At 54.2% G+C, this 27,607-nt stretch overlaps 1 protein-coding gene across 1 annotated transcript in view; it reads left to right on the top strand.

Annotated features, from left to right (window-relative positions):
• Myrip (myosin VIIA and Rab interacting protein) overlaps window positions 1-19,479 on the top strand; it is a 155,168-nt gene extending 135,689 nt beyond the window's left edge. The window contains exons 12-17 of the mRNA XM_005383581.2: window positions 1,606-1,800; window positions 10,095-10,256; window positions 14,967-15,071; window positions 15,172-15,232; window positions 16,404-16,516; window positions 17,538-19,479. Of these exons, the coding sequence (XP_005383638.1) occupies window positions 1,606-1,800; window positions 10,095-10,256; window positions 14,967-15,071; window positions 15,172-15,232; window positions 16,404-16,516; window positions 17,538-17,570 (669 nt within the window). The 3' untranslated portion in view covers window positions 17,571-19,479. The remainder of the gene's footprint in view (window positions 1-1,605; window positions 1,801-10,094; window positions 10,257-14,966; window positions 15,072-15,171; window positions 15,233-16,403; window positions 16,517-17,537) is intronic.
• Window positions 19,480-27,607: the final 8,128 nt, after the last annotated feature.

Below are 27,607 nucleotides of genomic sequence, written 5' to 3'. Positions count from 1 at the left end.
CCATCTTCCTACTTTTCTGAAAGAAGAGGGATGTTATACGCACACACAAGATAGCTAAAATAATTGGATTCCTCATTTCGTTTTTGTTTTTGTTTTTCTCCAGTACTGGGAATCGAACTCACGACTTTGGGCTTGTCAGGCAGGTGCTGTGCCACTGAGCTAAATCCCCAGCCCCTGTATTCCTCATTTCTATTGGTTTACTGGAAGGAAAAGTTAGTGTCTAATTGATCAGTCTTGCATATCTATATCCACTAATCTGAGCAACTACTTTGAAGATAACAATAAGTAGTACAACAACCATTGTTGATTTTTATCATCTTGTTTTGAAATTCTGTATTGTTTTCATAGTTGTTTTGTTTTGTCTTTGTCACCTTGTTTTTGTTCTTTTCTCTTTAAAATAATAATAATAATAGAAATAAATAAAAAGCAAATAAAGCAGATTTAATCAACCAGGGCCCGACAGGCTGGAGGAGCCCTCGGGCACTGGTGCCCTCAGCCAGGACAGGCCACCCACCCAGCAGGGAGGCCCAGGTGCCCACATATGCAAGCCGGGCCAGAGCCTTTCAGACTCCCTAATTCTCCTTGAGACAAAAGCCACACAGAAGCCACTTGGAGGAACGCGTTTTGCAAAATTCCAGCTGTAGCCACAGTTAATGCTTTGGGTTCTGAGGACACGTGAGTCAGGTGGCCCTGCACAGGGCCTGTCTCCCAGCAGCTCAAACCCTGGACTCCCCAGGATCACTTTCCTGGTAAACAGAAGGCCTGAGGGCAATGTCCGGCTTCTGGCTCACGAGCCCCACGGTGGGAGAAGTACAGCTGTAGGGGACAGGAGCTGTGCGGGCCAGCGACCCTGAGCCCGGCCCCGGGCCTGGCGCTCGGTGTCCGCAGGAACTCGGGCGGCGGTGGTCCTGTGCCCGCTGCGCCTCCACCCCGGAGACCTCAGATGGTCATAGCCCTGGGCCAGGAATGCAGAGGCCACGGCACCCTGGGGTCAGGAGCTCACTCGGCCAGGAGCCCGGGCTCTTGGAGAGGGGTCTTCCTGAGGAGGCCTTCTAGGCGGGTGGTGCTGCGCATCCCTCCCTGTTCCTGGTACATTGGGGTAGGAGTCAGCCGCGTCTGTTTCCCCTGGCTGGAAGGCAAAGCTTCTGCAGAGACCACTGAGCCTCAGGGAGGCCGGGAGGGGTGAACGGCGAGGACAGGCAAGGACAAGCACAGTGTCCACTAGAGACACTGAGGACACATGGCCAGCACCCTCCCCAGCTCAGTCCTCGGCACTGAGTGTGGTGACAGAGGGGGCTCCTGGACCAGGCTCCCAGTGCCAGAGGAAGCGGCCGTGGGGACCACCGTGGCCGTGGCTGACTGCGCAGGGGGGTAGAGCACACCCAGCCCCAGGGTGGGGACAGGGAAGGACAGCTCCTGCCTGAGCGTCCTGCCCCTCAGGCCAGGAGGGACCGGCTCTCACTTTCCGCGCTTGCGTCCCCTCCGCGCCTGGTGTCTGTGCTGTGACAGTCAGGCTCCCCGTGAGCGCCGTGGTGACCGGGTTTCTGTGTCGTTGTTAATGTGCTGTTCTTGTCTTCTGTCCCCTTCTGTTGTTGGACCAAACAGAAGTTTTCTGCTGTTTCTCTCTGCAACATCTCCACAGAAGTCCTGAAAGTCATCACTGCCACGGAGGAGCTGATCGCAGAGTCCACGGGGCCCTGGGAGCTCCCGCCAGTCCCTGCTGACAGAGAGGAGCAGACGTTTCCTCTCGGGACTGACCGGGCAAGGCTGGAGGAGCAGCTGACCTCCCTGGAGGAGAACGTAAGGGGCGGATGTGGCCAGCAAGGGGGATGCTGTGGATGGCCACGAAGTGGGAGGATGTGCCTCCATGGCCACTGTAGCCAGTGTGTATTCAGAGCCCCGGAACAGCCTGGGACCAGGGTCTGAGACCAGCAGCTGAGACGTGGGCCGTTCGTAGGAGGGAGTGGGGAGGGAAGGCGGAGGGAGGAGCCAGGCAGGGTTAGGGCTAGGCTGGGAGTCTGTCCTGACCCAGGCCAGGAACTGGCCCTCCTCGGCCAGCAGGGACTTCAATGACTGTGCCGCCGAGTGTCCCCCACAGGACGCTCCCTGTAGGAAACAAGTGTAGCTGCAGCCCGGCACAGCGGTGTGCGGTAGTACAGTGACACCAGCAGTTGCACCATGCAGCCAGGGCGACTTTGCTCGGGCCCATTGTGTTGGGCACGGGGCCAGCACAAGGACCCTGCATGGGCTGAGAGCGCAGGGATGGTGAGGCTTGGCGGGTGGGAAACACTGCAAGGAGTTTCTGCTTTTGTTTTGTTTTTCTGGTACTGGGAACCAAACTCACGACCTTGCACTTGCCAGGCAGGCACTGTGCCGCTGAACTAAATCCCCAGCCCCTACTGCAAGGAGTAAACACCAGGGTGGGGAAACCGTCGGAGGGGTCTGGCCACACAAACCCAGCAGGGCGGGTGCTGAGGAGCTGGCTCTGCGCACAGCTCGGGAGCAGGGCAGGCGGAGCCCAGCAGATCCGGAGGACGTCACGCGAGGACAGGGACTCTGGCTGAGCCAGCCGAGCAGAGCTCTCTGGACAGAGCGGGTTTATAAAGAAGCGTGCAGATGGGCTGGGGAAAGGCTCAGTGTTGGCTGGCAGTTAGCAAGGGTGTTTGTGGGGGCGAAGGACCTGTGAGGAGGCGGCCCGCCTCCTTCGGGGAAGGGACCAGGAGTCCACAGGACCTCAGCACCGCCCTGCGCCTGCCGTGTCCCCAAGACACCAACGAACTACCCAGCCCCCACACCCACCTCCACCAGAGAGCTACCGCCCTCCTTGCCAAGCTCCGCAGTGGTCATCCTGCTGCTCTGCCCCCATCCTAAGACCACAGGTGGACCCAGACGCTGCTGCCTCTCGCACACCGCAGCGCTAGCCCCTGCTCCCGCACCCCGGCCCAGCAAGAGGAAAACACGTACCATTACACAGCCGGGAAGTTATGTTAAGACATTATTAGGATGTGTTTGCAGTCCATGGGGCTTGCGTTCTTCTTGGGGAGCAGGTGCACGGGCATAACCCAGCCTGGCTCTCCTCTTAAGCCCCTTCCCTTCATACCCTCCCTCCCGCCACCTCTGAACCCCATCTCGCTCTTGTTGTTTTAGCCTTAGCTCGTGTTGGTGACGCAGTGTTCGCGGTCACTGAGGCCAGCAGATCCCTGTGCACGGCGCATCCTCGTTCTGCCTACTTTCCTCCTCTTGGACCCTTCCTGTCTGCAGGAGCTCTAGTTCCTTGTTTCCTTCTGTCCATGCTTATTTTGCTCTTTGTCGGTACTTTGCTTTAGTCAGATGAGAAATGCCATATGGTCATTAAGCTTGTGTGTCTGACCCGTTGACCTGTTGCACTCCACGTCATATTTTCCAGGTGCACCCGTTTTCCTTCAGAGGCCTTGAATGTACCCTTCTTTGCACCTGAGTGGGACTGCATTATGTACAGAGACCACGTTTTCTTAATCCACGCGTCTGTCGCTGGGCGTGCGGGCTCCTTCTGGGACTGGGCTTTCATGAACTGTGCTGCCGTAAACATTGGTGTGTGTGTCACTGTAGTGTGATGTCTTTAGCTCTCTGGGGAGATACCAGAAGGGGAAGGGCTGTGTCAAGTAGAATTTCTGACTTTAGCTCTCTGCTAAACCTCCAAACTGGTTTCCATAGTAGTTGCACTGGTTCACATTCCCACCAACACTGTAGGCGAGTTCCCTTTCCACTGCAACCACGCCATCAGAGGTTATTCTTTGACTTCTTGATGGATCCCCTTTCCTACTGGTGTAGGGTGGAATCTTGGTGCTGTTTTAATTGCATTTCTCTGATAGCCAGACAGACACATTGAACGTTTTTTTCATATGTTTGTTGGACATTTGTGCTTCTTCCTCTGTGAAGTGTCTGCTCATTTTAGTTGCCCATTTCTTTATTGGGTCATTTGTTTTGGGTGATCTAATTTTTTTGATCTAATTTTTTTGGGTGATCTAATTTTTTGTATACTTTAGATATTAGTCTTCTGTCTGAGGAGCAGCTAGCAAAAATTTTTTCCCATTCTGTAGAGTGTCTCTTCACTCTACTGATTGTTTCCAGTGCTTTGCAGAAGCTTTTTCATTTGCTATGAGCCAGTGTGCTGATTCTTGCTGTTAATTCTTGTGCAGTTGGGGCTCTGTTCAGAAAGTCCTTGCCTACACCTGTGACTTCAAGTGTTTTACCTTTTAGCCTTCTAGTATGTTCAGTATTTCTGTTTTAATGTTTAGATCTTTGATCCATTTTTATTTTAGTTTAGTGCATGGTGAGAGAATGGGTCCAGATTCATTCTTTACAAATAGATTCATTCTTTACAAATAGATAACAAGTAGGTTACAAAAATAGCACTATTTTTGAGCAGGCTATCTCACCTATCTTTATAGTGAAAATTTCAGTACTCTGAAAAAGGAGACTGCAGAAGACATAGAAAATAAAAAGAGATCTTGGATAGGCAGAGCCAATATTGTCAGAATGACCATATTCCCAAAACTGATCCACATATTTAATGCAATCACAATCAAAATACCAATAGCATTCTTTACAGAACAAGAGAAAACAATCCTAAAATTTGTATAGAACCAGAAGAGGCCCAGAATAGCAAAAACAATCTTAGAAAATAAGAGCAAGGCAGGAGGCATCACAATACCTGATTTTAAGCTATACAGCAAAGCTACGGTGATAAAAACAGCACGGTACTGGCACAAAAACAGACATGTGGATCAATGGAACAGAATGGAAGATGCAGAAATGGCCCCAGACACATTCAGCCACTTGATCTTCAACAAAGGGCCAAAGATTTCATTTCTTCTTTGGAAATACCTTTTGTGTAATGCTTGCACAAAATAAATACCCTGCACATGTTGGATAACTGTGTGTCACACGATCAACACTTTCTGAAACAGCGCCCTCGAGAGATGCCAGAGACGGGGCTGCCAAAAGTGGCTCTAACCCTGACCATCAGCACCCTTCGTTCCTCTTTCCCCTGGGACAAGGCGTTTGCAGCTTTTGAGATGTTTGAAAGCAAAGGGAAGGAAGGTCCAGCTGGCGCCTGCGCTTTGCCAGAATTCATGTGTCTCACTAAGTGCAGTCCAGGTGTGGTGGCACATGCTTGTAATCACAGCACTCAGGAGGCTGAGGCAGGAGGATCACTGTGCGTTCAAGGCCAGTTTGGGATACATAGTGAGTTCAAGGCTTGCCTGAACTACATAGTGAGACCCTCTCTCAAAACAAAACTAAGTGCAGGCAGGGTGGTCCAGAGTCTCCCTGCCTCGGTTGCCCCCTCCAGACTCTGCTTTTGCCCTGGGCCCCTGTGGTGCCAGCTCCTCTCCTGCCCGAGGAGGCCTTGCCAGGTTGCAGGGCCTGCAGGGCTGTCCAGGGGAGGATGGACGAGAGGAGGAAGCGGCCCGAACCTGCTCCAGAGGAGCAGGGGCCGGGCCAGTTGGCTGCTACGGAGAGTCTGCACACCTGGAAGCAAATTCTAATTAACGTGCTCACTTTTCCTCTCTTCAGTCACTTTGGTGAAGTTTATGCTCCTAGACAGAATTTGAGAGTAGTTATTTCTGTTAAAGGCCTCAGAAGTTTCTTCCTCCATTCATGGGAAAAAACCTTTTTTTCTTGGTGCTGGGGTAGAACCCAGGGTCTGCACATGCCAGCCCAAGCTCACCACAGAGGCACACTCAGCCTCAGGAAGACAAGGAACAGCAACGCCAAGACGGAGGTGACCGGGCCGAGTACGGAAAGGCCCCTTGCCCGGAGGAGGCTCGCGGTGTCAGAGGGCTCAGCTCACGGGCTGATCTCACGGCGGCGCACCGCCTCAGGGTGCACAGGAGGCAGAGAGAGGAGGGACAGGGACCACACGTCGTCCCAGGGCCACACCCCATGGGCCCCACTTCACGGGTGACTCTCCTCATGGGTTAGCACCCTTGTGACCCAGTCACTTCCCAGAGCCAGCAGCTGGCCTCGGGGAAGCCTGCAGTCCAAATCGTGGCAGCTTCCAAGCATCCACTACTGGGGGACAGGGAAGAGGCAGTTGCCCAGGATGGACCCCAAATGTAGAGGTTCCCATAAAACAGGCTGCTTTCCCCTGAGCGGATCCCAGCCCTGAGCCCCACCCAACCCGGACAGGCAGGAGGCCCCCACGAATGTGCTGGTGGACCATGACATCAGTGGACGGAGTCCTTTTTCAGAGAAGGTTAAGTGTGACCGTGGTCTTTCTGCTCTGGACTCAGACTTAAAGGTTTCGGGGAGTGCGTTTCCTCTCAACAGAGTATGACAGCGCAGAAGCTATGGCTGTGATGTCCTGACTTAGAGGCTGCGGTGGCTTCTCACGCTGAGAGCAGATGGTGCCTTTGTCCCCACCGCCGTGGGGCACAGGGGTTAAACGCCAGGGCCGGGCTGTCACCCTGCCGCCCTTCTGCTGTATGTTAGGATTTGGGGCCGAGCTCGTTTACTCTCTCACGGCAGCCCCCAGGAGCCAGGACCTGGGCGCCAGTGGGGCCCGCAGAGGCTGCGCCCGTCCCGCGCCCCCGCCCTGCCTGTCCCAAGTGACAGCCGGCTCAAGCTGCACCTCAGAGCAGCTTCTCCGTGCGCTGGGGTGCTGTGGGTGTCTAGCTGGGACCGAGGGAACTTCCTTCCTTGACTCCAGTCACAGGGCCCTGGGCACGGTGCGTGCTGCTGTCCTGAGCAGGGGCGGGGCGGGGCTGGCTCTGAAAGCGGCTCTGGTGCAGCTGGTTCTGTGCAAAGCCGCTCAGTGGGTTGGGCTGTAGGCAGCGCCGCTGTGGTGGGAAAGAGGAACCGCGCGTGACTCTGCCTCTGGACAGGGCTCCCGCGGGCCCGGACTCGGTGTGACGAGAATGCTCACCTCGAAAATCACACCTAGGCTTTCAGGGCCGCAGGAGATTAAACGCAGAACAGCCCCCCACAGGCCCAACCCATTTCCACAGCCAGCTGTGCGCCCTCAGATACAGGCCCGCCACCTCCCCGCCGCCTGCGCCGCCCTTGTCCTTGCCAGGCACAGGAAAGATCGGTGCCTGGCGCAGGGGGCTCAGTCCCCACGCAGAGCTCTCCTAAGGCAAAAGCCCTGCCGGAGTTAGGCTGGGGAGGCGCGGATGTCGCGGCCCGCCGGTCACCCTGGGTGGCAGGTGAAGGGAGGGCCCCATCGGGACAGCTGCCCTGGAGAACTGTGTCCTCACCTGTGGACCTGAGCCACAGAACACTGGCGCCCTGAAGAGACCCTGTGGGGGCCACAACCTGGCAAGGAGAGGAGCGAAAGGAACGCTCCTAATGGCTTTCTACCCCTGCCTTTGTTTAAACCATACGGGGTACTGGACCCAGGACTCTTGCACTGACCTGCATCCCCAGCCCTTTTTATTTTGAGACAGGGTCTCTCTAAGTTGCTCAGGCTGGGCTTGAACTTGCAGTCCTCCTGCCCCAGCCTCCCAGAGTGCTGAAGTGACAGACATGTGCCACCAGCCCGGCTCACTCCCCACCTTAACCTCCTGCTGGTATCCTGACCAGCTGAAGGAGCCGCCCTAGGCCCGTCCCACAGGGAGCAAAGGCGGACAGGGCTGAGGACAGAGTGCAGCGGACCATTCGCAGACTGGGTGGGGGGCTGTCGGCCACGGCCTCACTTGTCCACAAAGCGCATCTCCCAGAGGCCACGCCGCAGGACGCTTCTAGGTCAGAGGGGCTCGAAACTCCCAGCTCCTCCGAGGAAGGCCAAGGTCCACGGCTCCTGCAGCACCAAAGGCCGGTCTTGCTCTTCCCAAGGGAGACTGACACGGAGCCCTCCTCGCACCGCCTGTCCCCCCACGAGCTCCTCAGCCGTCTGTGGTCACAGGGCCTGAAGGAGCCACGGGCTTCACAGGCAGGGTGACCGCGGTTCTGCCCCAGAGAGGACCTGTGCTAGGCACACAGCGGCATGGACGCCTCTCAGGGTGGCTGTGGAGCCAGAGCATGTGTCCACCCTGCGGCACCCACTAGCTTCCAGCCAGCGCAGAGCCAGTGTCGAACGCCCCGTCCACCGCAGCAGCTCTGGTTGTAGCTCTGTGCTAAAGTGTGAGCACTGAGACACCATGACCTCCAGCTGGCACCAAGAAGCCAGCGTCCCCGGGAGGGGACCCGGTATCACTCCCAGCTCACGCTCAGGGTCCTCTCCTCCCAGCGCAGACAGGGAAGTCGCAGGACCTTCCCAGGACGGAGAACCTTCCCAGCTTGGGCACAGGGACCGCACTGCTGCCCGTGCGGAGTGCCCACACATCGAGTCACAGAAACCTGGGCTCAGAAAGCTGCCGTCCCCTCCTCCTCAGCCTCCACCTGCCCGGTGCCAGCCTGTGAGCTCCAGACCTCTGACCTCTGCAGGAGGGCGGGCTTCGAGGGGACAGAGGAAAAGACGAGACCCTGGCCTTTCCCGGCATTCAGGGAGCTCGGCAGAAAACCGTGTTGGAAATGCAGGCGGCAGCCGGTGGATGGTCTCGAGGGCTGGCACCAGGCTCTGTTTTTGTGAAATGAGGATCCAAGATCAAGCCATGCTTCTGCTCCCCACCCCCAGATGATTCAAGTCAAATTTTGTTTCATTGTCGAAGCAACCAAACTTATATTTTGAAGCATACATTTAAACTACATTTATCTCTTTTAAATGTGGAGAGGAAAAGGCATTTAAAAAAGTATGATAAACTCTAAAATGCTCTTATTTCTGTCTCCTCAAGTTTTTTCTTCAAAAATGCTAATACATTTAAAAGAACTTGAGTACCGTGCTGCCTTTCCTCAAGAACTTACGCATCCCGCGTCTAGGGAAACTGCCGCGTCGCGCTCACCACTGACGGCATGTGCAGGGAAGCGAGACGCTGAACGCCCCTGCTCGCGGACGAACCTGGCAGACAGTGAAGAACCTGGCAGTTTCTCCGCCGCTCAGCTCGGGTGGAGGGCGCAACACAGAGCCGAGCTGCTGCAGACAGGGGCGCAGGCCCCGCGTGGCCGAGTCACCCAGGGGAGCAGGTGGTGGGAGGGGCCACAGGACCGCCAGCGCGGGTCCCCCTCTTCCTCCCCCCCACACACATTCGGCCTCACCCGCGCAAAGATGCGTGTGGCTGGTGTGCACGGGCCCCTGGCCCGGCCCAGCTCTCCTGGGTTTAACTCCAGTTACAGCCACTGCCGGGGGCCGGGCCATGTGTGCCCGTGCACACTGAGACCCGTCTGGCAGCAGCTGCCCTCTGTGGACGCACCGTGTTCCTTGCGTGGGCTGTTCCGTCACGTTACTGAGGAGGCTGAGGAAACTTGCAAACTCACTCCTACCCTGCTGTCAAAATGTATCCCAGCTGGGCGTGGTGGCTCACACCTGTCATCCCAGCACTTTGGGAGCCTGAGGCAGGAGGATCGCAAGTTCAAGCCCAGCCAGGGCAACTTAGTGACCTTGTCTCAAAGTACAAAATAAGAAAAGGGTTGGGGATGTAGTACAGTGCAAAGGCCCTGGGTTGGGTCCTCAGTACCACAATAAAGGTCTTCTATTTCAAATTACTCCGATTTACTCTGATTGTCAGTAGCTCTCAAAAAATTACCCTGACTGACACAGATTTCCCATCTTTCTCCTGACATCATGCTTTTCCTAAGGAAGTGTTTTCCTTCTCTAAATTTCAAGCTCTTTTGAATTCCTTTACCTCTTTTTAAACAGGCGAAAAGTCATTAATTAGAGATGATTTGCTCAAAATTGTAATAATTTTTTAGCTAACTCACCCCTTTCGCGATTTCTGAATTTTTCCCAACGACTAAATGCCGACCAGAGCTTTTACTGGGAAAGCCCCGCCATGAGCTCGCCTGCTGGTTTCTCCGTGCTCCTTGCTGTCAGTCCCTGGGCAGGTCCGCACCTGTCCGAGCTCGTGTGTGTGCCCTGGGTTTTGCCACGGGCAGCTCACACACTGCTTCTCCTTGAAGGAAGGTGGGGAAGTGAGTGCGGCCGGCTCCCGTGACCCCTCCTCCCTGGCTGCCTGCTTCCCGGGCCCTGCGCACCAGGCTGGAGGTGTGCGCAGCTGAGCGGCCGCCTCTCTCCCCAGGTGTACCTGGCGGCCGGAACGGTGTACGGGCTGGAGGGCCAGCTCACCGAGCTGGAGGACGCCGCCCGCAGCATCCACAGCGGCACCCAGGACGCCGAGCTGGCGCAGCTGGAGGACCAGGTGGCCACAGCCGCTGCGCAGGTGCACCACGCGGAGCTGCAGGTAAGGGCGGCTGCACGCCGCCGCCGGTCGTGCCCTCCGGTGTGCGCCCCCTGGGAGCACGGCCGTCTCTTTTGAACGACAGCTTCCACAGCGCACCGGGCTTCTCTAAAACCTTAGGTAGTTTCCTCCCCGACCAAAGACCTGCCCCACACCGAGGCCGCCTTGCTGTCAGCCTCCAGACTGTCCTCTGGCCCCGGCCGCACTGTCGATAACTCCGTGCCGGTTTGCCCACCGTGGCCGAGAAACTCCGTGAGGAGGGGACTGTGGCCGTCTCACTCAGCGCAGACTCCAGCGCCGCTCACCTACCTGACACGCGCTAGGGACACTCGTGTCTTTACCCGGTGACCTGAAATAGTGACTGCTGCTGCTGAGCGCCACCCAACAGGGAGGCACCCGTGAAAGCAAGACGATATCCTCATCCACCTCGATCACCCGATCCAGCACATAAACTTCTGGCTCCTCCCCAAGGTCAAAATGACGGTGAAAGCAAAAGGCTTTTAATCTATTCAGGACATCCTGGTGCCCAGGACAGCCCACCTGCAGACCCTCAGGAAAGAGGACTCCAGAGCTGCTGCAGAAGTGGTGAGAACGATGGGATAAGAGTGTTTGAAGCTCCTGCATGGTAGCCACACCTGTAATCCCAGCACTCAGGAGGCTGAGGCAGGAGGATTTCTTCGAGTGCAGAGCTAGCCTGGGTTTCATAATGAGTTCAAGGCCAGCCTGAACTGCACAGCAAGACCTTGTCTCAAACAAAGAGTGTTCAAAGCAGGAAGGAGGATTCCGAGGGGGATTGATGACAATGTGTCTTTTACTGTAAAATTTTTTACACATTCACCATATTTTTCAGTCACACTTCTATTTCGTATACCTTGCATTTTAAAACTACATCTTTGGGGCCATTTCTGCATAGAGACAGGGATGACCTACACAATTATGATTATGATTATGGTTTTAAATAGCCAAAAATCACAGCCACAGCTGGCATGGTTAATGCCCTAGGGCTGGGCTCATCACAGATGGCCTTGTTGACTATTCATTATCAGCTAGAATAGCTAAAAAGCAACTTTACTCAAAACATCATTTTCTGTGAATGTTGCCTGAGATTTAGTAAATTTATTGTGAAAGTTATGTAGAGTGGAATCCAGTCATTTATGTTCTGGTGCATTGTATAGCAAATCATCCCTGGATGGCACGGCAGGATATTGTATTATTTGTGAGTGTGTAGGGGGTTTTATTAGATAATTAGTTATTTCTGCTTCCAAATTTTTCTAGGCTTAAATTATTGGAGCCATAGTTTGTAGCACAAAACTGTGGGGTCTCAAATGTCCATTTTCTCTGTGTTTGAATGTATCTAGTACTTTATTATTAATTTCCAAGCGTCCCAGTAGTGTGGGTAATGCCAGTGCTCCTCGAAATTTACTTCCTGCCGGGAGCTGTCCCTAAGGGTTTGCCTCGTAATGCTGATGTCTTTTCAGCATCCCCAGGAAGCGGCAACTTTTCTAATCCCCATTTTTTTATCTGAGGGAACGGAGGTGGCAAAAGGTTGAGCCACTGGCACAAGGTCAAATGCCAGGAAGTAGTGGCACGAGATTTGGACACCTGTGCCCAGGAGTGTGCGGTGTGCACAGGAGGTGCCAGCCTGCAGCGCTGAGGCTGGCCAGGCGGGCAGCCGGGAGTGTGGACCCCTCCACCCACAGGTGCTGGCAGAACAGGGGCTCCGCTCCCCGGCCCTGCTCAGGCAGAGAGCCCTGCAGGGTGCAGGGCCCCGGGGAGGACGTGGACACAGCGCATCGCCAGGAGCCGCAGATGCTGGGCTCAGAATCTGCCTCAGCACAGCAGGGCACAGCCCTGCCACAGGCCGAGATGACGGCACAGGGCATGCTGGCCGCTGCACGTGTCGGGTGCTCTCCCCACATGCCTGTGAGGAGTCTGCCTGGCTCTCTGCATCAGGAGAAGTTGCTCATGTGAGCCCCTGCTCCTTAGCTTTGGAGCAGAGCCTGGTGCCGAGCTGTTTGCTCTGATGCCCAGGAAACCCAAGAGGTGACTCAGTCGTCCCCATCAGCATAAGCTCAGGCACGCGTCTTAGGGAGGTCACGGGGCAGTTACTCTTGGGCAGGTAGGGAATAGATAGATAGATAGATCAATAGATAGAGAGATGATAGTAGATAGACGATAGAAGATAGAGAGACAGACAGATACAGATAGATATAGATACAGTGAATGTAGGCAGACCTGGCCCTCAGTAGTCCTTTCTTCTCTTGGTCCTTCCTCTGTGGACTAAAACTTGAAAAGTCGATGCATCTCGCTCAGAACCTGACACCCGCCGACAGGAGGGGAGGGGAGGTCAGCCGTCGCTCTCCCTCCCGCCCTTCTCCTGAGCAAGGCCCGGCATCGGAGCTGTTCCCGGCGGGACGGCAGTGAGTCCACAGCAGTCGCAAGCAGCTGAAGGCAGCCGGCCTGCAGCTTTCCTCAGAGGCTCCTGGAGGCCCTGTGTGTAAACCAGAAGAACGCACCGCGCGCGAGGTGTCGGGTCAGAGCAGAGCAGCACGGGGCCCCAGCCTCGCCCGGCGGCTCCGGGGCGGCCGCGCTGTCTCTCACTGCTGCCTCCTCCCCCTCCTCCTCTGCTGACTGAGGCCCCTCTCAGCACTGAAGCAGCTCCCACCCATGCCGGCCTTCAAGCCGTCTCTGTGCACCTTGCCTTAGTCACTTCCTGTGGCCGGGAGCGCACACCCGACCCACAACTGAGAGAGGGAGAAGTGCATTTTGGCTCCCATTTGGCCGACCACAGGCAGGAAGCCATGGCAGAAGGGTCTGGCGGAGGAGCGCTGCGCACACCATGGCAGAGAGGGAAGGGAGGGACCCTCCGGCCACGGCCCAGGGGCTGCCTCTGCCAGACTCCACCTCCTGACTGCAAGTCAGCGCGACCCAGGCTCCTTGGACAAGGCCCTCCTCGGAGCACGAGAGGCTCTGGGGACTTCTGGGTCTAACCCTTCATGCACCTCTGACAGCCCCATCCCTGCAGACTCTGCGCGGAGAAGCGCTCAGCAGGCAGCAGAGGGCCGGTGTTGCTGGGGCAGTGTGCCAGCAGGAGGCAGCAGTGGCCTGGCTGCCGGGTGGCCTGTGTGGGTTCCAGGACCCTCAGGCTGTTCCGCCTCAGCAGGAGCTGCATCCACCTCCCCTGTCACTCTGCTCCCTGTCCTGCCTCTCACACCCCACCCTGCATGGTACCAGGTGGTGGCAAGTCCCTGAGAACACAGCAGTGCAACAAAGAGCCTGGCACCAGCTATGAGGTGTCGGGCATGGCCCCCACTCTGAGCCACAGCGTCTTCGTGAGACTGCTCGTGGGGTCATGCCGTGGCCGACGGGCTCGCACATTCAAAGCACGGAGTGTGCACCCGGCACAGGGTGTACCTCCCTCCCAAGACCAAGACTGCTGTCGCTCACCGCCAGGTCGGCCCAGGCTGCCTGTGTGCCATCCACACCAGACTGTGGGAGAGTGTGGGCTCGCTGCCCTCCCTGCTCTCATACGAGAACGCGGATGCCCAGAGGAAGGAGGGAGACTTCCAAGGCCACTGAGTGAAGAGATGAACTCAAATGGGGCGCCCGAGCCTGGCTCCGTACCCCGTGGCAGCAGGCGTGGGCAGAGTCGGGGAGAAGAAGGCAGGGTGCATAAAGCACGTGTGCCCTTCAGGCCCCACTCCGGGGCAGCGCATGGAACGCTGTCACTGTTTTCGGTTCCTACAGTAAAGCAGCAGGGTTGAGCCTGGATAAGAGCAGCTGCTCAAGGACTCGGGACTAAAGCCCAGGCCCGGGCAGCCCGCTCTGCCTGGGCCCTGGAGGGCGTGCCACGGCAGATGGCGCTGAAAGGCGGAGCTCACACACAAAGGCCCAGGCAGTGCCCCTGGACACTGCTCCACTGCATCCCCCGGAGGTCCAGGGCCAGCGTGTGGCCCTGTGTGGCGGTGTGGAACCCGGGGAGGTGGGGCTTTGTGGGGTTCCTAGGTCGCAAGAGCAGCTGCCCTCAGAAAGGATTGGCCGTTCCCGTGACCCCTGAGCCGATGGTCCGGGGGTGGTTAAGAAAAGGACGGGCCGCCTCCAGTTCTCGCTGGCTCCCTGGCCTGCAATCGGTTCCTCCCACAAATGCCCTGCTCCCGAGACATGGGCATGTCCTCTGCGGCATGACCAGGGACACGAGCATGACCAGGACTGTGGGCTTAGGAAGCCCCTGTAGAGCCCAGCCTGACCCCGGCTTCGTCCAGGAGGTCGGGTACAGAAACTTGTGGTGAGACAGGAGCCCGGGGCTGCCGTTCCTACAGCTCCCATCACAGGAACGAACTGGGCACAGCGAGAGCCGCGACACTCCCTGCCGGGGTGGTGCCCATGCCCTGACCGGTTCCCTGGCCTCCAGCACATTGGGGAGACCTCAGACCTCAGCGGGAACACCCCCTCGTCACTCCTCCACTCCATTAATCACGTGGCCCCTGGTTTCCACCTACCCAGCTCTGTTGCGACAAAGTTGTTGGCCTGCACTGGAGCCACCAAAGGAGAATCAGGTTTTCAAAGGGAAGTGTCACCTTTTCGTCCTGCTCTGGACAGAGCGTGGGAAGGAGCACACGGGCAGATTTGCTCTTTATGAATCCGTAACACTTTTAGCCAAGATCCCGCTCCTGCACTTCCTCCCTGCTGACCCTGTCTTTCTGTTGCCTTTAGATTTCGGATATCGAGAGCCGGATTTCAGCCCTGACCATCGCAGGCTTAAACATAGCGCCCTGTGTGCGTCTCACAAGGAAGCGGGAGCAGAGGCGCAGGAGCCAGGTGAGTGCTCCCTCGCTGCCCTGAGGAAACTTGGGCCCGGAGAGTCACAGGGTAAAGTATCTCGGCTGACAGAGCTCGCTGACTGCTGTGTTGTTTGCAGGTGCAAACCATAGACACCTCCAGGCAGCAGAGGAGGAGGCTGCCTGCCCCACCCGTGAGAGGTGAGTGGCCAGCACCACCGCAGGCAACCAGAGCTGGACCCAAACCACCGAGGTGCAGTAACAGAGATCCGAGGCTGGAGACCCGATAGTTGGAGGGAAGTGTGCACCCAGAGCTGTCCTTGCCCGTCCTGACTGGGGACCCCAGCAGGAGGCCCTGGGACAAGGACGGGAGTGCCCACAGCTCGCTTGGGAGGCGACTCCAGGAAGCATGGAAGGGGAGGAGAGAAATGAGGCAGCGGAGGAGAGACATTGCTAAGCCGGTGCAGAGTCCTTTCCCTCGGGCTCTTCTCTGGGAAGCAAACCCTCCTGGGGACCTCTGGGAGGCAGTGTTGACTGCATCTCAGGGTTTCCGCCATCGGCTGGGGGCCGGGTGTTTGACCTTAAGTCCCACCCGGCTCGGGCTGAGATCGCTGCCTGTTGGATTGGCAGCTGCCAGGGACGGGAGGACAGGACACCAGGCAGGGTCTCCTCATCCAGAGGACACTGTCAACAGCGTCCTTAGATTCAGGAGCCAGTGATGCTGACGCCACACTTGAGATTTAGCTTCCTGGGTCAGCGCAGGAGCGAGTCGGGAGGTGCGGTTCGAGCCTCGGTTTCGCCATCTGGCACTCGGTCAGCATTTATTGAATGCTTCTGTTCTACAAAACCCTACACACGCAGTCCTTCCCTGGAAGCCTTGGATCCGTGTGGGGTCCGCCACTGCCAGGCACAGTGCAGGGGAATGGACTGTGTGCCCCCTAAGCCCCTGAGGGGTGTCTGGGCCTCTCTGGTCACCAAGCACAAGCACCCTTGTGCAGCGGTCTGAGAGCGTCCACTCTGCCGAGATGGGCAGGGACTTCAGAGGCCGTGGATCACCTGGATCAGAGTTTGCAATCAGATGATTTAGCTCCAAACTTATAAGAATACACAAGTTTGGGGCCCTTTTATATTTCAGGATTGCAAATAAGAATTCATAGACTCCGAGTTACCTTTTCCCAGAAAGCTACCAACCATGCCCTGATATATTTGTTCCATCATAAAAATAAACACAAAATAGAATCTACAGTCAGCCCATGTACAGGAGTGAAATAATAAGTCCAGGTCAAGAATGTGGGTACCAGCCCACCCGTCCGCTTCCTTACCAGCTGGTCTGTATTCTGGGTAACACTTACTCCCGCCTGTTTCCTTTTAGCTGAAAAAACTGAAGCATCCTCAGTGACCCCCACTAAAACATTCAACCGCAACTTCCTCCTCCAAGGCGCCTCGACCAGCAGGCCCACAGAGAGCGGCGTGCGGGATCTGATGGTAAACGCCCCCTCTGCCCTTCGCTCTTGATGGCGCCTCTGGAGGCGCCGCAGCCTTTCCTCTGCGGTCCCCCAGCAGCACCCCAAGGAGCGTCCCTCCCTCACGGGGCTCAGGTCTGTGGGGTTTGGTGTGGTCAGGGCCAGCCAGGACAAGGGGGACCCTGTGTGGTATTGCTGGCCTCTCTAACGTGGGTGTAGCCACTACTTCCAGCTCCTCGTGGAAACCAGGTTTGACAAACGAGAACCAAGAAATACGCACATGGGGACGTAAGGTCTGGCTGAGGTGTAAGAGTTGTTGTTCTGTCTTTGGTCCGTATTCACTTTCTTAAATTCCTTGTTAGCCAGTTACCTGCCTTCCTGAAAAGGGGCAGCAGCTGCCCCTCAGTGTGGCAAAGGGTGAGGCAGCAGGTGATTCACACAAACCGGGGGTCACGTCGAAAGACCCAGAACCAGCAGGAGCGAGGGGGGCACCGCCTGAGACTCCGGGGAGGAGGGGCGGGCGTCCGCCCCGGCTGGTGCAGCACAGAGGGGGCGGCGATGCCGCAGGGAGGCTCAGACGGGAGGCGCGCGGTGTGTAATACGCAAAAGCGGGAAGAGAAGGAGCGGGAACACCTCTTTCAGGTAACGCAGAATTCAGGACAGGGAGCGTCAGGGAAGGCCTGGAGCCTTTTCATTCCGAGCCAGGCACCTGGTTGACCCGGCCCTGGTGGAGCAGCACCATTTACTGTGTGACTTTCAACCCCTTTCAGCCTTTGGCGGCCCATGTGCACCAGAAGTAAACGCCAGTTAGAGAACTGAGCGGTGTAATTATTAAACGTTGGTTAAAATGTCTGACTACGCTTTACAGATTATCCACTTTCTAAGCATCAGTGGACCACTTAAAAAAATTGACTTTATCCCAACTCAGACAGGAAAGCTCGATGCATTAAACACAGGCAGAGTAGAGCTCTTTCCTGGGACCACAGTGCCAGAGGGGACCCACGTGCACAGTAGCTCAGGGCGGTGCTCGATGTCACCCGCAGGAGCCGGCCCTAGAGTCCGCTGGGATGTACTGACGCCATGGAGCACACTGCCAGTGACCACTGCCCGGCCTACACGACAGTGCCTTGACCAACAGCCACGAGCCCTCCCGGGAGAGGCCCAGGAGGCCACAGTGAGGCAACGCAGGGCTTCAACCCCTCGCCGAAGGCCGCTGCGGACCCAGGCTGCTGTCTGCCGCTCAGCCCCAGGCTCTGGATCCAGCCCGGCACCGGCGCTGGCCTCCACCATGCGCTCCATCGGAGAGGTGTCTCTTCACTGTCTGCTTCGCTGCTGTGTTGTCTTTGAAATCTTCTTTCTTTTATCCTTTGGTTCGGTAGAATTCTGCGTCCATGACTGTCCCCTGGAAAGTTGTTGGAGGGGAGGGAGCAGGCACTGCCACTTAACTCATCCCCAGTGCTTACTGATTGGCCGCAGACAGCTTGCTCTAACAGATGCCAGGGAGAGTGAGGAGGCCCCTGTGCCGAGCCCAGGGCCGGGTGACCAGCAGCCCACGCTCAGCTGTCGCCCTCGGGCTGTGAGTGCCGCGTGGCTCGCTTCACCGCTCCCAGTTTCAGCTGGGACTGAAGGCCCAACTCACCCACGCCTGCCCAGGCCCGGCCGAAACACGTCCCGCGGAGGTTCAGGCTCTTGCAGGGCTTGGGACAGGGTGCGAGGACACCGCCATTAGCCCTTCCTGAGGGCCCCGTCGGGAGTCACCACGGCGAGTCCATGTAGCTGTGACCACACCTAAAGGGGGTCGGGTAAACAGCACAGAACCAACGTGAGAACAGTTTATCCTCCAAAATTATGTCTCAGCTAGTAATCGGCAAGGTAGCAAAATACCTTCAAGACAAAAGTAGAAAAGGAATAGTACCCCTCAAAATCCTACAGGTAGGGAGAAACAAGGACCCTGTGGACGTACGGGGCCCACGGAAGGACGGTGTGGTCTGTGCACCGGCTCAGATGCGTGAGGAGGGAGTGTGTTCACTCCATTAATTGGGTGTTAGCAACATTTTTAAACGCTTGCTCGGGATAGGCTGTAACTCTGAAGAAGGCAGAGAAGGGGCAAAGGAACAGGGAGTCGTGCTGATCAGGTACAGCCAGAAGGTGGCAGCGTTCTCGCTTTGATCCTCAACCCTCCCAGCAGGTAAACCCACTTCTCAGATTTGAAAACCAAAGCCCTGAGCGGTCAGTTTCTCCTGGTGCCACACCTGTGAGCTCAGCGAGCTGGGTTGCCTCACAAAAAAGGCACAAAAGCCTGGCTTTGCTTCCAGACCCTGTTGTTTTGCCCCCCGTGCACCCCCAGACCTGAGCTGCTGCCAGTGTGTGAGTTACGTTCTCCAGGTCTGCCCATCTGCCGAGAATGCTTCTTGCTCCCGCTGTGTACGTGTGCCCCTGCCGAAGTGACTCCTGAGCAAGTAAACCTTCGGCTTTTGTGTTCTGTTGGTGTGATTCAAAGCAAAGCAAAACAAAACACTTGTTTTAAAAACACAACAAAAAAAGATTTGACTTCCAAACAGAACGTTTTCTTTAAGAAGCATGAGAAGCAGCTGATGCTGTGTCACAGTGTTAAAATACTCAGTGTCCTTGACAAAAGATGTGTACTGTGTAAGCCTTGCAAAAAAGAAAAAAGAAGCCTGCTCTGTGGCATTTGAATTTTTATAAAGGTTTCCTTGTGCCAAATAAGTGCAAAGATTTAATTTACTATTTAAAAACCATAAGCATATGTTATAATTCCAGAAGAATTATTTTGTCACCAAGTGATTTTGATCTTTAGTGTCAATATTTATATTTAAATTAATTTTTATAAATGAAAATATTTTAGAGGTTTAAGAAAATAAGGCTGATAGGACAATATCTCTGATGCCTTCTGAGAGTCATGCTTGCCTTTGCGTATGTGCACTGTCAACAAAAATGATGAAGAAGTAAAGTCATTTATGAGAACGGCGTGTGTGAGAGCTCTTGTTGGAGGAAGGGTGGGGACGGAGGAGGAAGCCACAGGGCTCTTGCACCGGCTTTGTGCTTCCTCATGGCTTTGCTCAGATGCTCCACATTCCCAGCTTCTCCAACTTCCCGGGGTCTCCACTGCACTGTTGGCTTCACACTCACGGTTTCATGCTCTGCCCTCACCGTTTCAGCACACTGCCCCGTCTCCCAGGATTTCAGAAATCTGAGGAGAAGCCTTCCTGATCCCAAAACGCTTACATTCTGGATGCCTGTAAAACCAGCACCACATGTATGATGCCAAGGTCTGCTGCCAGCTGGAGCAGTAGCCAGGCCCCGTTGGATTATAGCTGTAAAGGCCTGTGAATGTCTGGATGGATGAGCACTGTGAACAGGATCCCAGGGAGCAAATTCCCTAGGTGGTTCTGGAGCCCTGGGACTCTCTTTCCAAGCAATCATTCACTTTTTTTTTTTTTTTTTTTTTTTTGGATTTTTGGTTTTTCTCCGGTACCGGGAACCGAACTCACGACCTTGCGCTTGCCAGGCAGGCGCTTTTGCCGCTGAGCTAAATCCCCAGCCCCGCAATCATTCACTTTTGCTATGATGTTTGCTTTTGATTCTCAACACAGAACTGGCTAAAAGCCCAAGCAGTATCTATACCACAGTTTCAACACAGGGCTACCTTGAAAGTTCCTCTGCCACCCTTGATCTCAGTCCCTCACAAAGTCTCAGGACAGGAGCAAAATGTAGATAAATTTTCTGATAGAACATAACACATATGGCCTGCCAATAGAGTCCTTATACCCAATGGAGACTTCCTGAGCCTGGCCTTCACTGCTTGCATATCTATAAGCACGCTGGTCTTCTGAGCTCCAACCAGAATCCCCTATCAAGCCCTGCTTGCAACGTTCTAGGGCTTCTCCAGTATGCATCTCCAGACCTTTCCAAAATCCTCCCACGAACCACTTCCAAAGCCTTCTAAGCCACATGGACAGGTAGCATTCCAGCAACAACCTCACTCCTGGTGGTGAAATCTTTCTTCATCACCATGAAAGATAAACTCTTTGAATTCGGGACATCAGGGTTGCCAGGACAGCAAGACTAAAGACACTCATGAAAGAGGACTTCCAGAAGTGCTTCAGAAAGTGGCAAGAGTGGTTGGACAAGTGTGTGTGAAGTGAGGGGGAGAATCTTGAGGAAGATTAAGAGCAATATGCCCTTTGCTATAATAAATTTTAAAAAAAAAATTAAATAAATTTCTGTTTTTTTATCATGCTGCACATACCAGGCAAACAGGCCTGAGATGGAGCTGGTAAAAGCACAGTCCCCTCCAGAACCAGCACCCCCGGAATGCATCATTAGGCTTCTCACAACAGGTTGAAAATGTCTTAATTATTAAACCCACAATAATGGTACAGATCTCCCATTCTTGAAATGAAAGCAAGTCCCTTTTGGTAATCCCCTCAGCCCTCCTCTGTCCACTGGCTGCCTCCCAGCTGCCCCTCCTGTATTCAGAGTTGAGTTCAACTGTAAACTAGTCTCTCTCCTCTATAGCTTGAGTAAAATCTGTCTTGCCATTTTTAACAAGTGTCCAGTGCAATTTCTATTTGATGTGCCTGGGAAGGAAAGAGAAATTTGTCCATATATATCCTTTCTTACCATTTAAATTTTGAATCATAATCTTTCAATAATATATAATAAATCAAATATTTAAATGTTTTTTTAAAGTAACAAAAAGGAAAAGCAAAAATTCTTAACCCTCAGTAGTTTACAAAGTACTAAGTACATATATTACAGCTTCAACCATTAAAATATCTGTCTGAGATACCCAACAATGTAAAGAATAGGGAGGCCAGTTTTCAGAAGATCCTGGCAGGTTTACAAATGGCTTCCAAACTTTCACCCTTGCTTTTGACCTGTCATGGTGGGACGCCCATTTTGTCTTGGCCACTTGCTGTATCCCAAGCCCTTATGACCCAGTTGCTGGACACAGCCTTTCCTGTGCTCAACAACTGGGATCTAGATGAAGATCAAAGGAGAAAGGCTGAGAAAAAAAGGCAGGCCAGAGTTTTCCGTGGGAAACCCAAGGCCAATCAGGCAGGACCAAGGAGACCCCTAGTCAGAGCTTCTTTACACCTGCTCTGACCTGTCAATTGAAGGTCAAATGTTCAACCATGAGTTTTTAACTGTCCCACAGTGTCCTACTCCCTTACTGGGAAGAGATTTATTAGTAAACATAGGGGAAGTTCTCTAATTCTGGCAAAGGCTTTAAGAATAAAGTACTATCTCCACTCTGCATAGAGACCTAAATCCTCTAGAAAGGTCAAGAGAGCCAACCAGACCCAAAAGTGAACTCTGACAAAATTTTGCCTACAGACTTCTGATCTTGGTTCCAATTATTGTCAATATCCCTTATGAGGATTCAAAACACCTCCAAAACTAGTCTGAACAGTCCATTTGAGAAGTTCCACGGGTGGGCTTTTCTATCTTAAAACCAAAGTGGAAGGGCGCCTGCCCAGTGATCCTTGCCACACCAACTGCAGTAAAGGTGGCAGAGATAGAGAGCGGGATTAAAACTAGCCCCACCTGGACTGTCTGGGGAAAAACACCACCGAAAGAAGAAAGCGACTCCTGTGAACCTCTGGAAGACCAGAAGCTCCTCTTCAAAAAGCGAAACCCTGCTGCTCCTCCGGGTGCAGATAAGTAGAGCCACCGGTGAGCCCTGATCCACAACAGCTTACAAGGGCACTGTATTGAGACCTGGTTCTTATTAGAACCATAATGTGCATGATCTTGCTAGGGCTACAGCTCGCAGGATCTTGGTAGTTTATCTAAATCCCTGTTTGCCATGCTTTCTCCTCCACAGGAAGCATGTGTCAGTCCACTCAGGGGCCCAGGGGAGATTCTTGAGGGTGAGGTCACAAGGTTAAAGAACACACATGTGCAAGACATCAGCCACAACAGCAGGCAGCGTGGAGCAGAGCAGAGAGCCAGAGCAAGAGCCGCCCGCACCTGTATTGTGTGATTCTTACACAGGTTATCTCACATTTACATTTTTATATAGTGCAATAACCAACGCATGGGTGTTGACCTGTGCTAAGTCATGGTTACATAACTGCATCCCACTGTGCCAGACAAGTGGGGTCACGTCCTCAGAGTGCTTAGACCCCCTGAGCTTTGAAGCAGTCTCAGTGGTTCCCCACACCCCACACCCTCAAAGATCAGAGGTGTATAACTGTAACATTCTATATGTAACAGGGCACAAGTACCTATAGTTAACAAATCAAGAACCATGTGGTTTTGCAAAAACACTGTCTTCATTCAAACAGTTTCATCCATAAGCAACATCAAAGCCTGGTGCAAACATTCAGGGCCTGGGCCACACGTTGCGCAAGGGCTTCAACCTGGAGGGCTGAGACTATGGTCCTTGCCCTGGTCAGATGCTATTCCTAGGGGTCCACCATTGCCATGCCTGGTCAAAGCATCTGTTAAGTGGTTTCCCATTGGGAGGAGGGGCTCATGCCCTGAACCCTGGTACTCTGCACAGTCGGCTTTTTGGCCGTGCTCCCGTACGTCTCACCAGGGGTCAGCACCCCACACAGCACAGTGTCCTGGCTATCAGTTCTGAGCTGCCCAAGCTGGCAGCCAGAACATCAGGCCCCTCAAGACGGCCCAACTCTCCATGTACACATGTAAGGGGTCTTTTTTACACATCACAAGCAATCACACTATCTGCAACTCTGCCCATTGGCTTGACCTGCCTGCTCCGGTTTCAAACCAGAGGACTTCTGTCCCGGGCTAGACGGTGACTGCTGTCCATGCTGTCAAGTCACACTGGACCCATCAGTTCATCTGGTGTTGGCTGCGGGTGCCTCGTTCCCTTTTGTATTGGAACTAGAGGTCATGCCCTCATGTCTGTCCTCCTGGACGGGTTCCTGGGCCATGTGTATCATGGTCCATAAACCGTTGCCAGTTCATATGCCACAGGCTAGCCAATAGAGAGGCCCACTGTTGGAGGTATGTCCCCCAACATGTGAGAGTGGGGCCCATTCCACTCCACTCCTGGGACAGGCTGTCCACGCCTGTACCCAGCCCTCCATAGGGTATTTTATCTGGACTTCCACTGTCTGTTGTCCTGTGATGCTTTCACAGGCACGCCGGGCAGCATACAGCGCTGCTGTTTCTCTGTCTCGGAACACCGGCTCTCAGCTGCCTTCCACAACTATGCCCAAAACCCAGCTGGGCACTTCCACTTCCCCTCTTTGTGCCACAGGTCCCAGCAAATCCATCGTCATCCACTGACAGCTACGATAAATGTAGGGCAGGGCCAGTGACTCGTAGGGCTTCCATGTGTGCAACAGCCCTGTTTGAGTCCGGCAAGCAGCTTCCGCTGCATCTGTGCAGCCGCAGGTTGTGCCCTTTTTGGTCACCTGTTATAAAGGGCACAGCAGGGTAGCTAGGTGTGGTACATCCGCCAGAAGCCTAGCCAGCCTGCATAGGCCTGTTATTGGCTACTGTCATGGGTCTGGCCTTACCTGCCCGTATAGCACCCAAGAATTTGACAGACAAGCCCGGTCCCTGGACCTCGTCTTGTCCATGGCCCACCCCGAGGCCAGCAAAGCTTCCTTCAGACTGTGCACAGTGACTTTCAAATCTGCAAGGCAATCAGAGGTTAGCATAACTTCAGTACAAAACAGTGACAGAGAGTGTGGCTTGGCCCAGGTGGTCAGGTCCTGGGCCACCGGGCCATGGCACAAAGTTGGGCTATGCAAACAGCCTTGTGGTAACACTTGGAAGGTCCACTGCCCAGCCTCTCAGGTGAGGGCAAATTGGTCCTGACTGCCAGCATCAGGGTGAGATTTCACAGTCATTTGCTATAACCCCTCTGGCTTCTTCAAGGGCCAGACAGAAGGACGCTGTGCAGGGCGTATCACCTCCGCTTTTTCCAATTTCAAGATAGTCTGTCCCATCTCACGGCCTCCAGGCAGCCAGTACTGCTTCACGCACACAGCCCACGTGGCCTGTACGAGTGTGAGCGGTGTGTATGTGGATGACCTGGGACTATGCTTTTCACCACCCAAATTCACAACCAGAATTCTCCCTGCATTGTTGAGCTGAGCACTAGTCAGTATGTCCACTCCCGTATGTATTCAGCAATTTGGGGAAACATAAGCATCACATAGATGTGGAGGCAAGCGCCTGATACCCAAAGCCACCAGGCCTTCCAGGCTGTGATGTAGTGACCTCCATGTACTTCTGTGCCTGCAGTAGGTCCTGTATAATGGTCTGGGTTGCCACATATTAGCGTTGACTCAACTCCGATATCCACCAACGCTAGTACGTGCTGCATATCTTTTGGGGACCAGTAAATAGTCAGTTCCACTTATGGCCTCGAGTCTCCTGACTGACCTTCATGGGCCCCACAGCCTGTCCTTGGGGTGGCCCCACCCGCTCGGGGCCTCCTTCTCTTTCTTTGCTGGTACCGTTTTTACGGATCTCACCTTACCTTGATGCTTCATTCCTCCACCTCTCACCTGGCCGTGGCATCCATAGCACAGTGAGTCAGGCAATCTGAAAAGGGAGCCGGAGGGGCTGCCACTGGCCCGAACATGCCTGCCGGCCTCCTTTCCAGGACCGTGTCTGCCGTGTGCCGTCGGCAGCTCCTCATCTCTGCTGTGGCACTGCAGTGCCAACGTCATCTGCCGCATGCCCATTTCACGTAGCACAGTTACCAAGTCTAGATAGGGACTTTCTCCGGTAGGTCACCTGGATTCTCCCAAACCAGGGAGCCACTGCCATCAACCAGTGTATCACAGTCTGATTGTCTGCTTCTGGGGTTTCCTCTTCACAGCCTGCGGAACCCGACTCCTAGAGGAGGTTCTGGCTCTGCTGGCTGTTTGGGACATCTCCTGTGGGTTTCACTGTGTTATCAGCCATAGCAGCCGTGCAGGCATTGTTTCACCCACCTTCTGCTTTAACTGTTTTGCTAGCTCCTGCAGCTAGCTCCATGGCTCTATAGGTTGTGTGCGTTGTGTGCTGGTTAGAGGTAGGCAGCCCTCCCAGTCCTCCTCCCTAAGGGTGTCCTTAGGCCCTCTTAGCTTTGAAGCAGTCTGAGTGGTTCCCCACAGCACGAAAATCTTTACTTGCTGTATCTGTCATAGCATACCTTTTAAGACAGACCAGAGAATAGTCCGCCTATTCCTTCTCATATTTGGGCTCTACGCCAATCCAGTAGTAAAGTTTATCCAGCCAAGGCTTCAGATGGTGACCCAGACTACAACTTTCTCCCATTGAACAGCAGCGCAACAGCTATTCCCACACAGGCACTGACTCCTTTATTATTGTCTGCTGACAGGGCCTTTGTTTTGTTTTGGTTTGTTTTTCCTTCTTCAACCCAGCCAGTGAGCCACAGCATCCTGAGGTATTTGGAGAGCACGTAATCCCCAGTAGGTGGGATCTACAGCTCATTCTATCCAGAAGAGGCTAGCCAAATGCCATATGAAATAGAGGAATTTATGTCTCTGGGGAAATGAGGCAGGAGATTAGGGCATGGCCAGCCAGCTGGGCAAGTGAGCATGGCCTTTCAATCACAGTAATCCAGGGCACAAGAGTAGGAAAAAATAAAAAGTTTCCCATACCCTGCACTTGGGGCCAATCAGAAAATGTTATCTTTAATTCTTCTGGCATGAGATCAAGCAGATTTTTGATAGGATGGCCTAGATCTGGCTTCAGCCTAAGTAGTGGGGGACACAAAAGATGGCCACCATTAACCTCATGGCCACTGTGCTCCTTTTCCCAGTGGTCCACTCTTACGCTACAGAGCATATTTCTTTTCCTACCCTTAATAAATGCAAAACCTTGCTTAAAAATAAAATAAATTATCTGTCTTTAAGGCATAAGGAATGTATAGCATGGGATGGGGAAGCCACCATTTTCTTAAAATAATGGTGTACCAACCATTGGTCATCCTCATCCATGAAAGGAATAGTGAGGCTCCCACTGCAGACAATGCATGGCTTTCCCAGCCACAATTTTTATATCTACTTTAGGGTAAAACGAAAGCAAACAAGATTAATCTATGGTCAATTTACCTCCAGTTGACTACCTCCCCACAATTAATCTAATGAAGTTAGTGTAGGTTTCGTAGAGCAAGATTTCGTGCACGCACACACACATTCTAAAAGTAGACTGCAGAGCTTCTTTTACGGACATGAAATGAAAAGTGGTGTGGTAACTAAAAGTCCCGGTGATGTGGCTAAGTGGACTGTACCCCACTCCTCCAGGCAGGCTAGTGATGGCACATTCCGCCCAGCAGATCCCCAGGTTTCCATCTAGATGCCCCGAAGCCTCGTGTGCGCATCGGTGGGGCTGGTGGGAGGTGGCTGGATCACGGTGGCCGATACCCACCAGTGTGAATTACGAGTTTAGAGCTACATGTGAGGTGGTGAGTCCTGGGGGCGTGGCCCGGGAGGGTCGACCTCCTCCCTCCTCTCTTGATTGCTCTCCGCTTCCCCTCTGCCACATCCCCTGTCTTGGAGCCCACTGAACCCTCTACAAACTGTGAGCTACATAAACATCCTCTCCTTAGAGCTGCGGGTGTCAGGTGTTGTGTCTCAGCAAGAAGAAAGTGACTGAGACACAGACATTCTCTAAATACTGGTTCCACATTCACTTACAGGAAGGGCTGAGCTCCCCAAAAGGCAAAAGTGGAGGAGAAATGGGGTCCAAGGACAGCATCAGGCTCCGTCTTTCTTGTCCCCAGCACTGGGACCCCTCTGGGGTGAGGCAGTTGCAGGAGCTGCTCGCCTCCTGGTAGCAGGAAGCAAAGAGGAAGAGGAGGGACTGAACTTCCTCCCCCAGAGGGCCGGTGACCTCACTTCCTCCCTAAGCACCGCCCCTCAAAGTCCCCACCATTTCCCAGTAGGGCCACAGGCTGAAGACCTAGCCTCCACACACGGGCTGGGGGACATTAAACCCATGCGGCAGTGCTAAACACTGCTTACAAAGCAGCTAAAGTTTGGGAGGCAGACACTTCAGACAGGAGAGAGGAGGGGACATCGGTGGATCATTTGAAACCTTCTCTTGGCAGACAGTTTCTAGCCAGGCTCTTGACTTCCCCATGTTGCCA

This window comes from Chinchilla lanigera, unplaced genomic scaffold, assembly GCF_000276665.1.
Source record: "Chinchilla lanigera isolate Chin_1 unplaced genomic scaffold, ChiLan1.0 scaffold00019, whole genome shotgun sequence".
NCBI classification, from domain to species: domain Eukaryota; kingdom Metazoa; phylum Chordata; class Mammalia; order Rodentia; family Chinchillidae; genus Chinchilla; species Chinchilla lanigera.
Note: the sequence above shows the minus strand (reverse complement) of the source record. Positions and strands in the feature narration are given on the sequence as shown.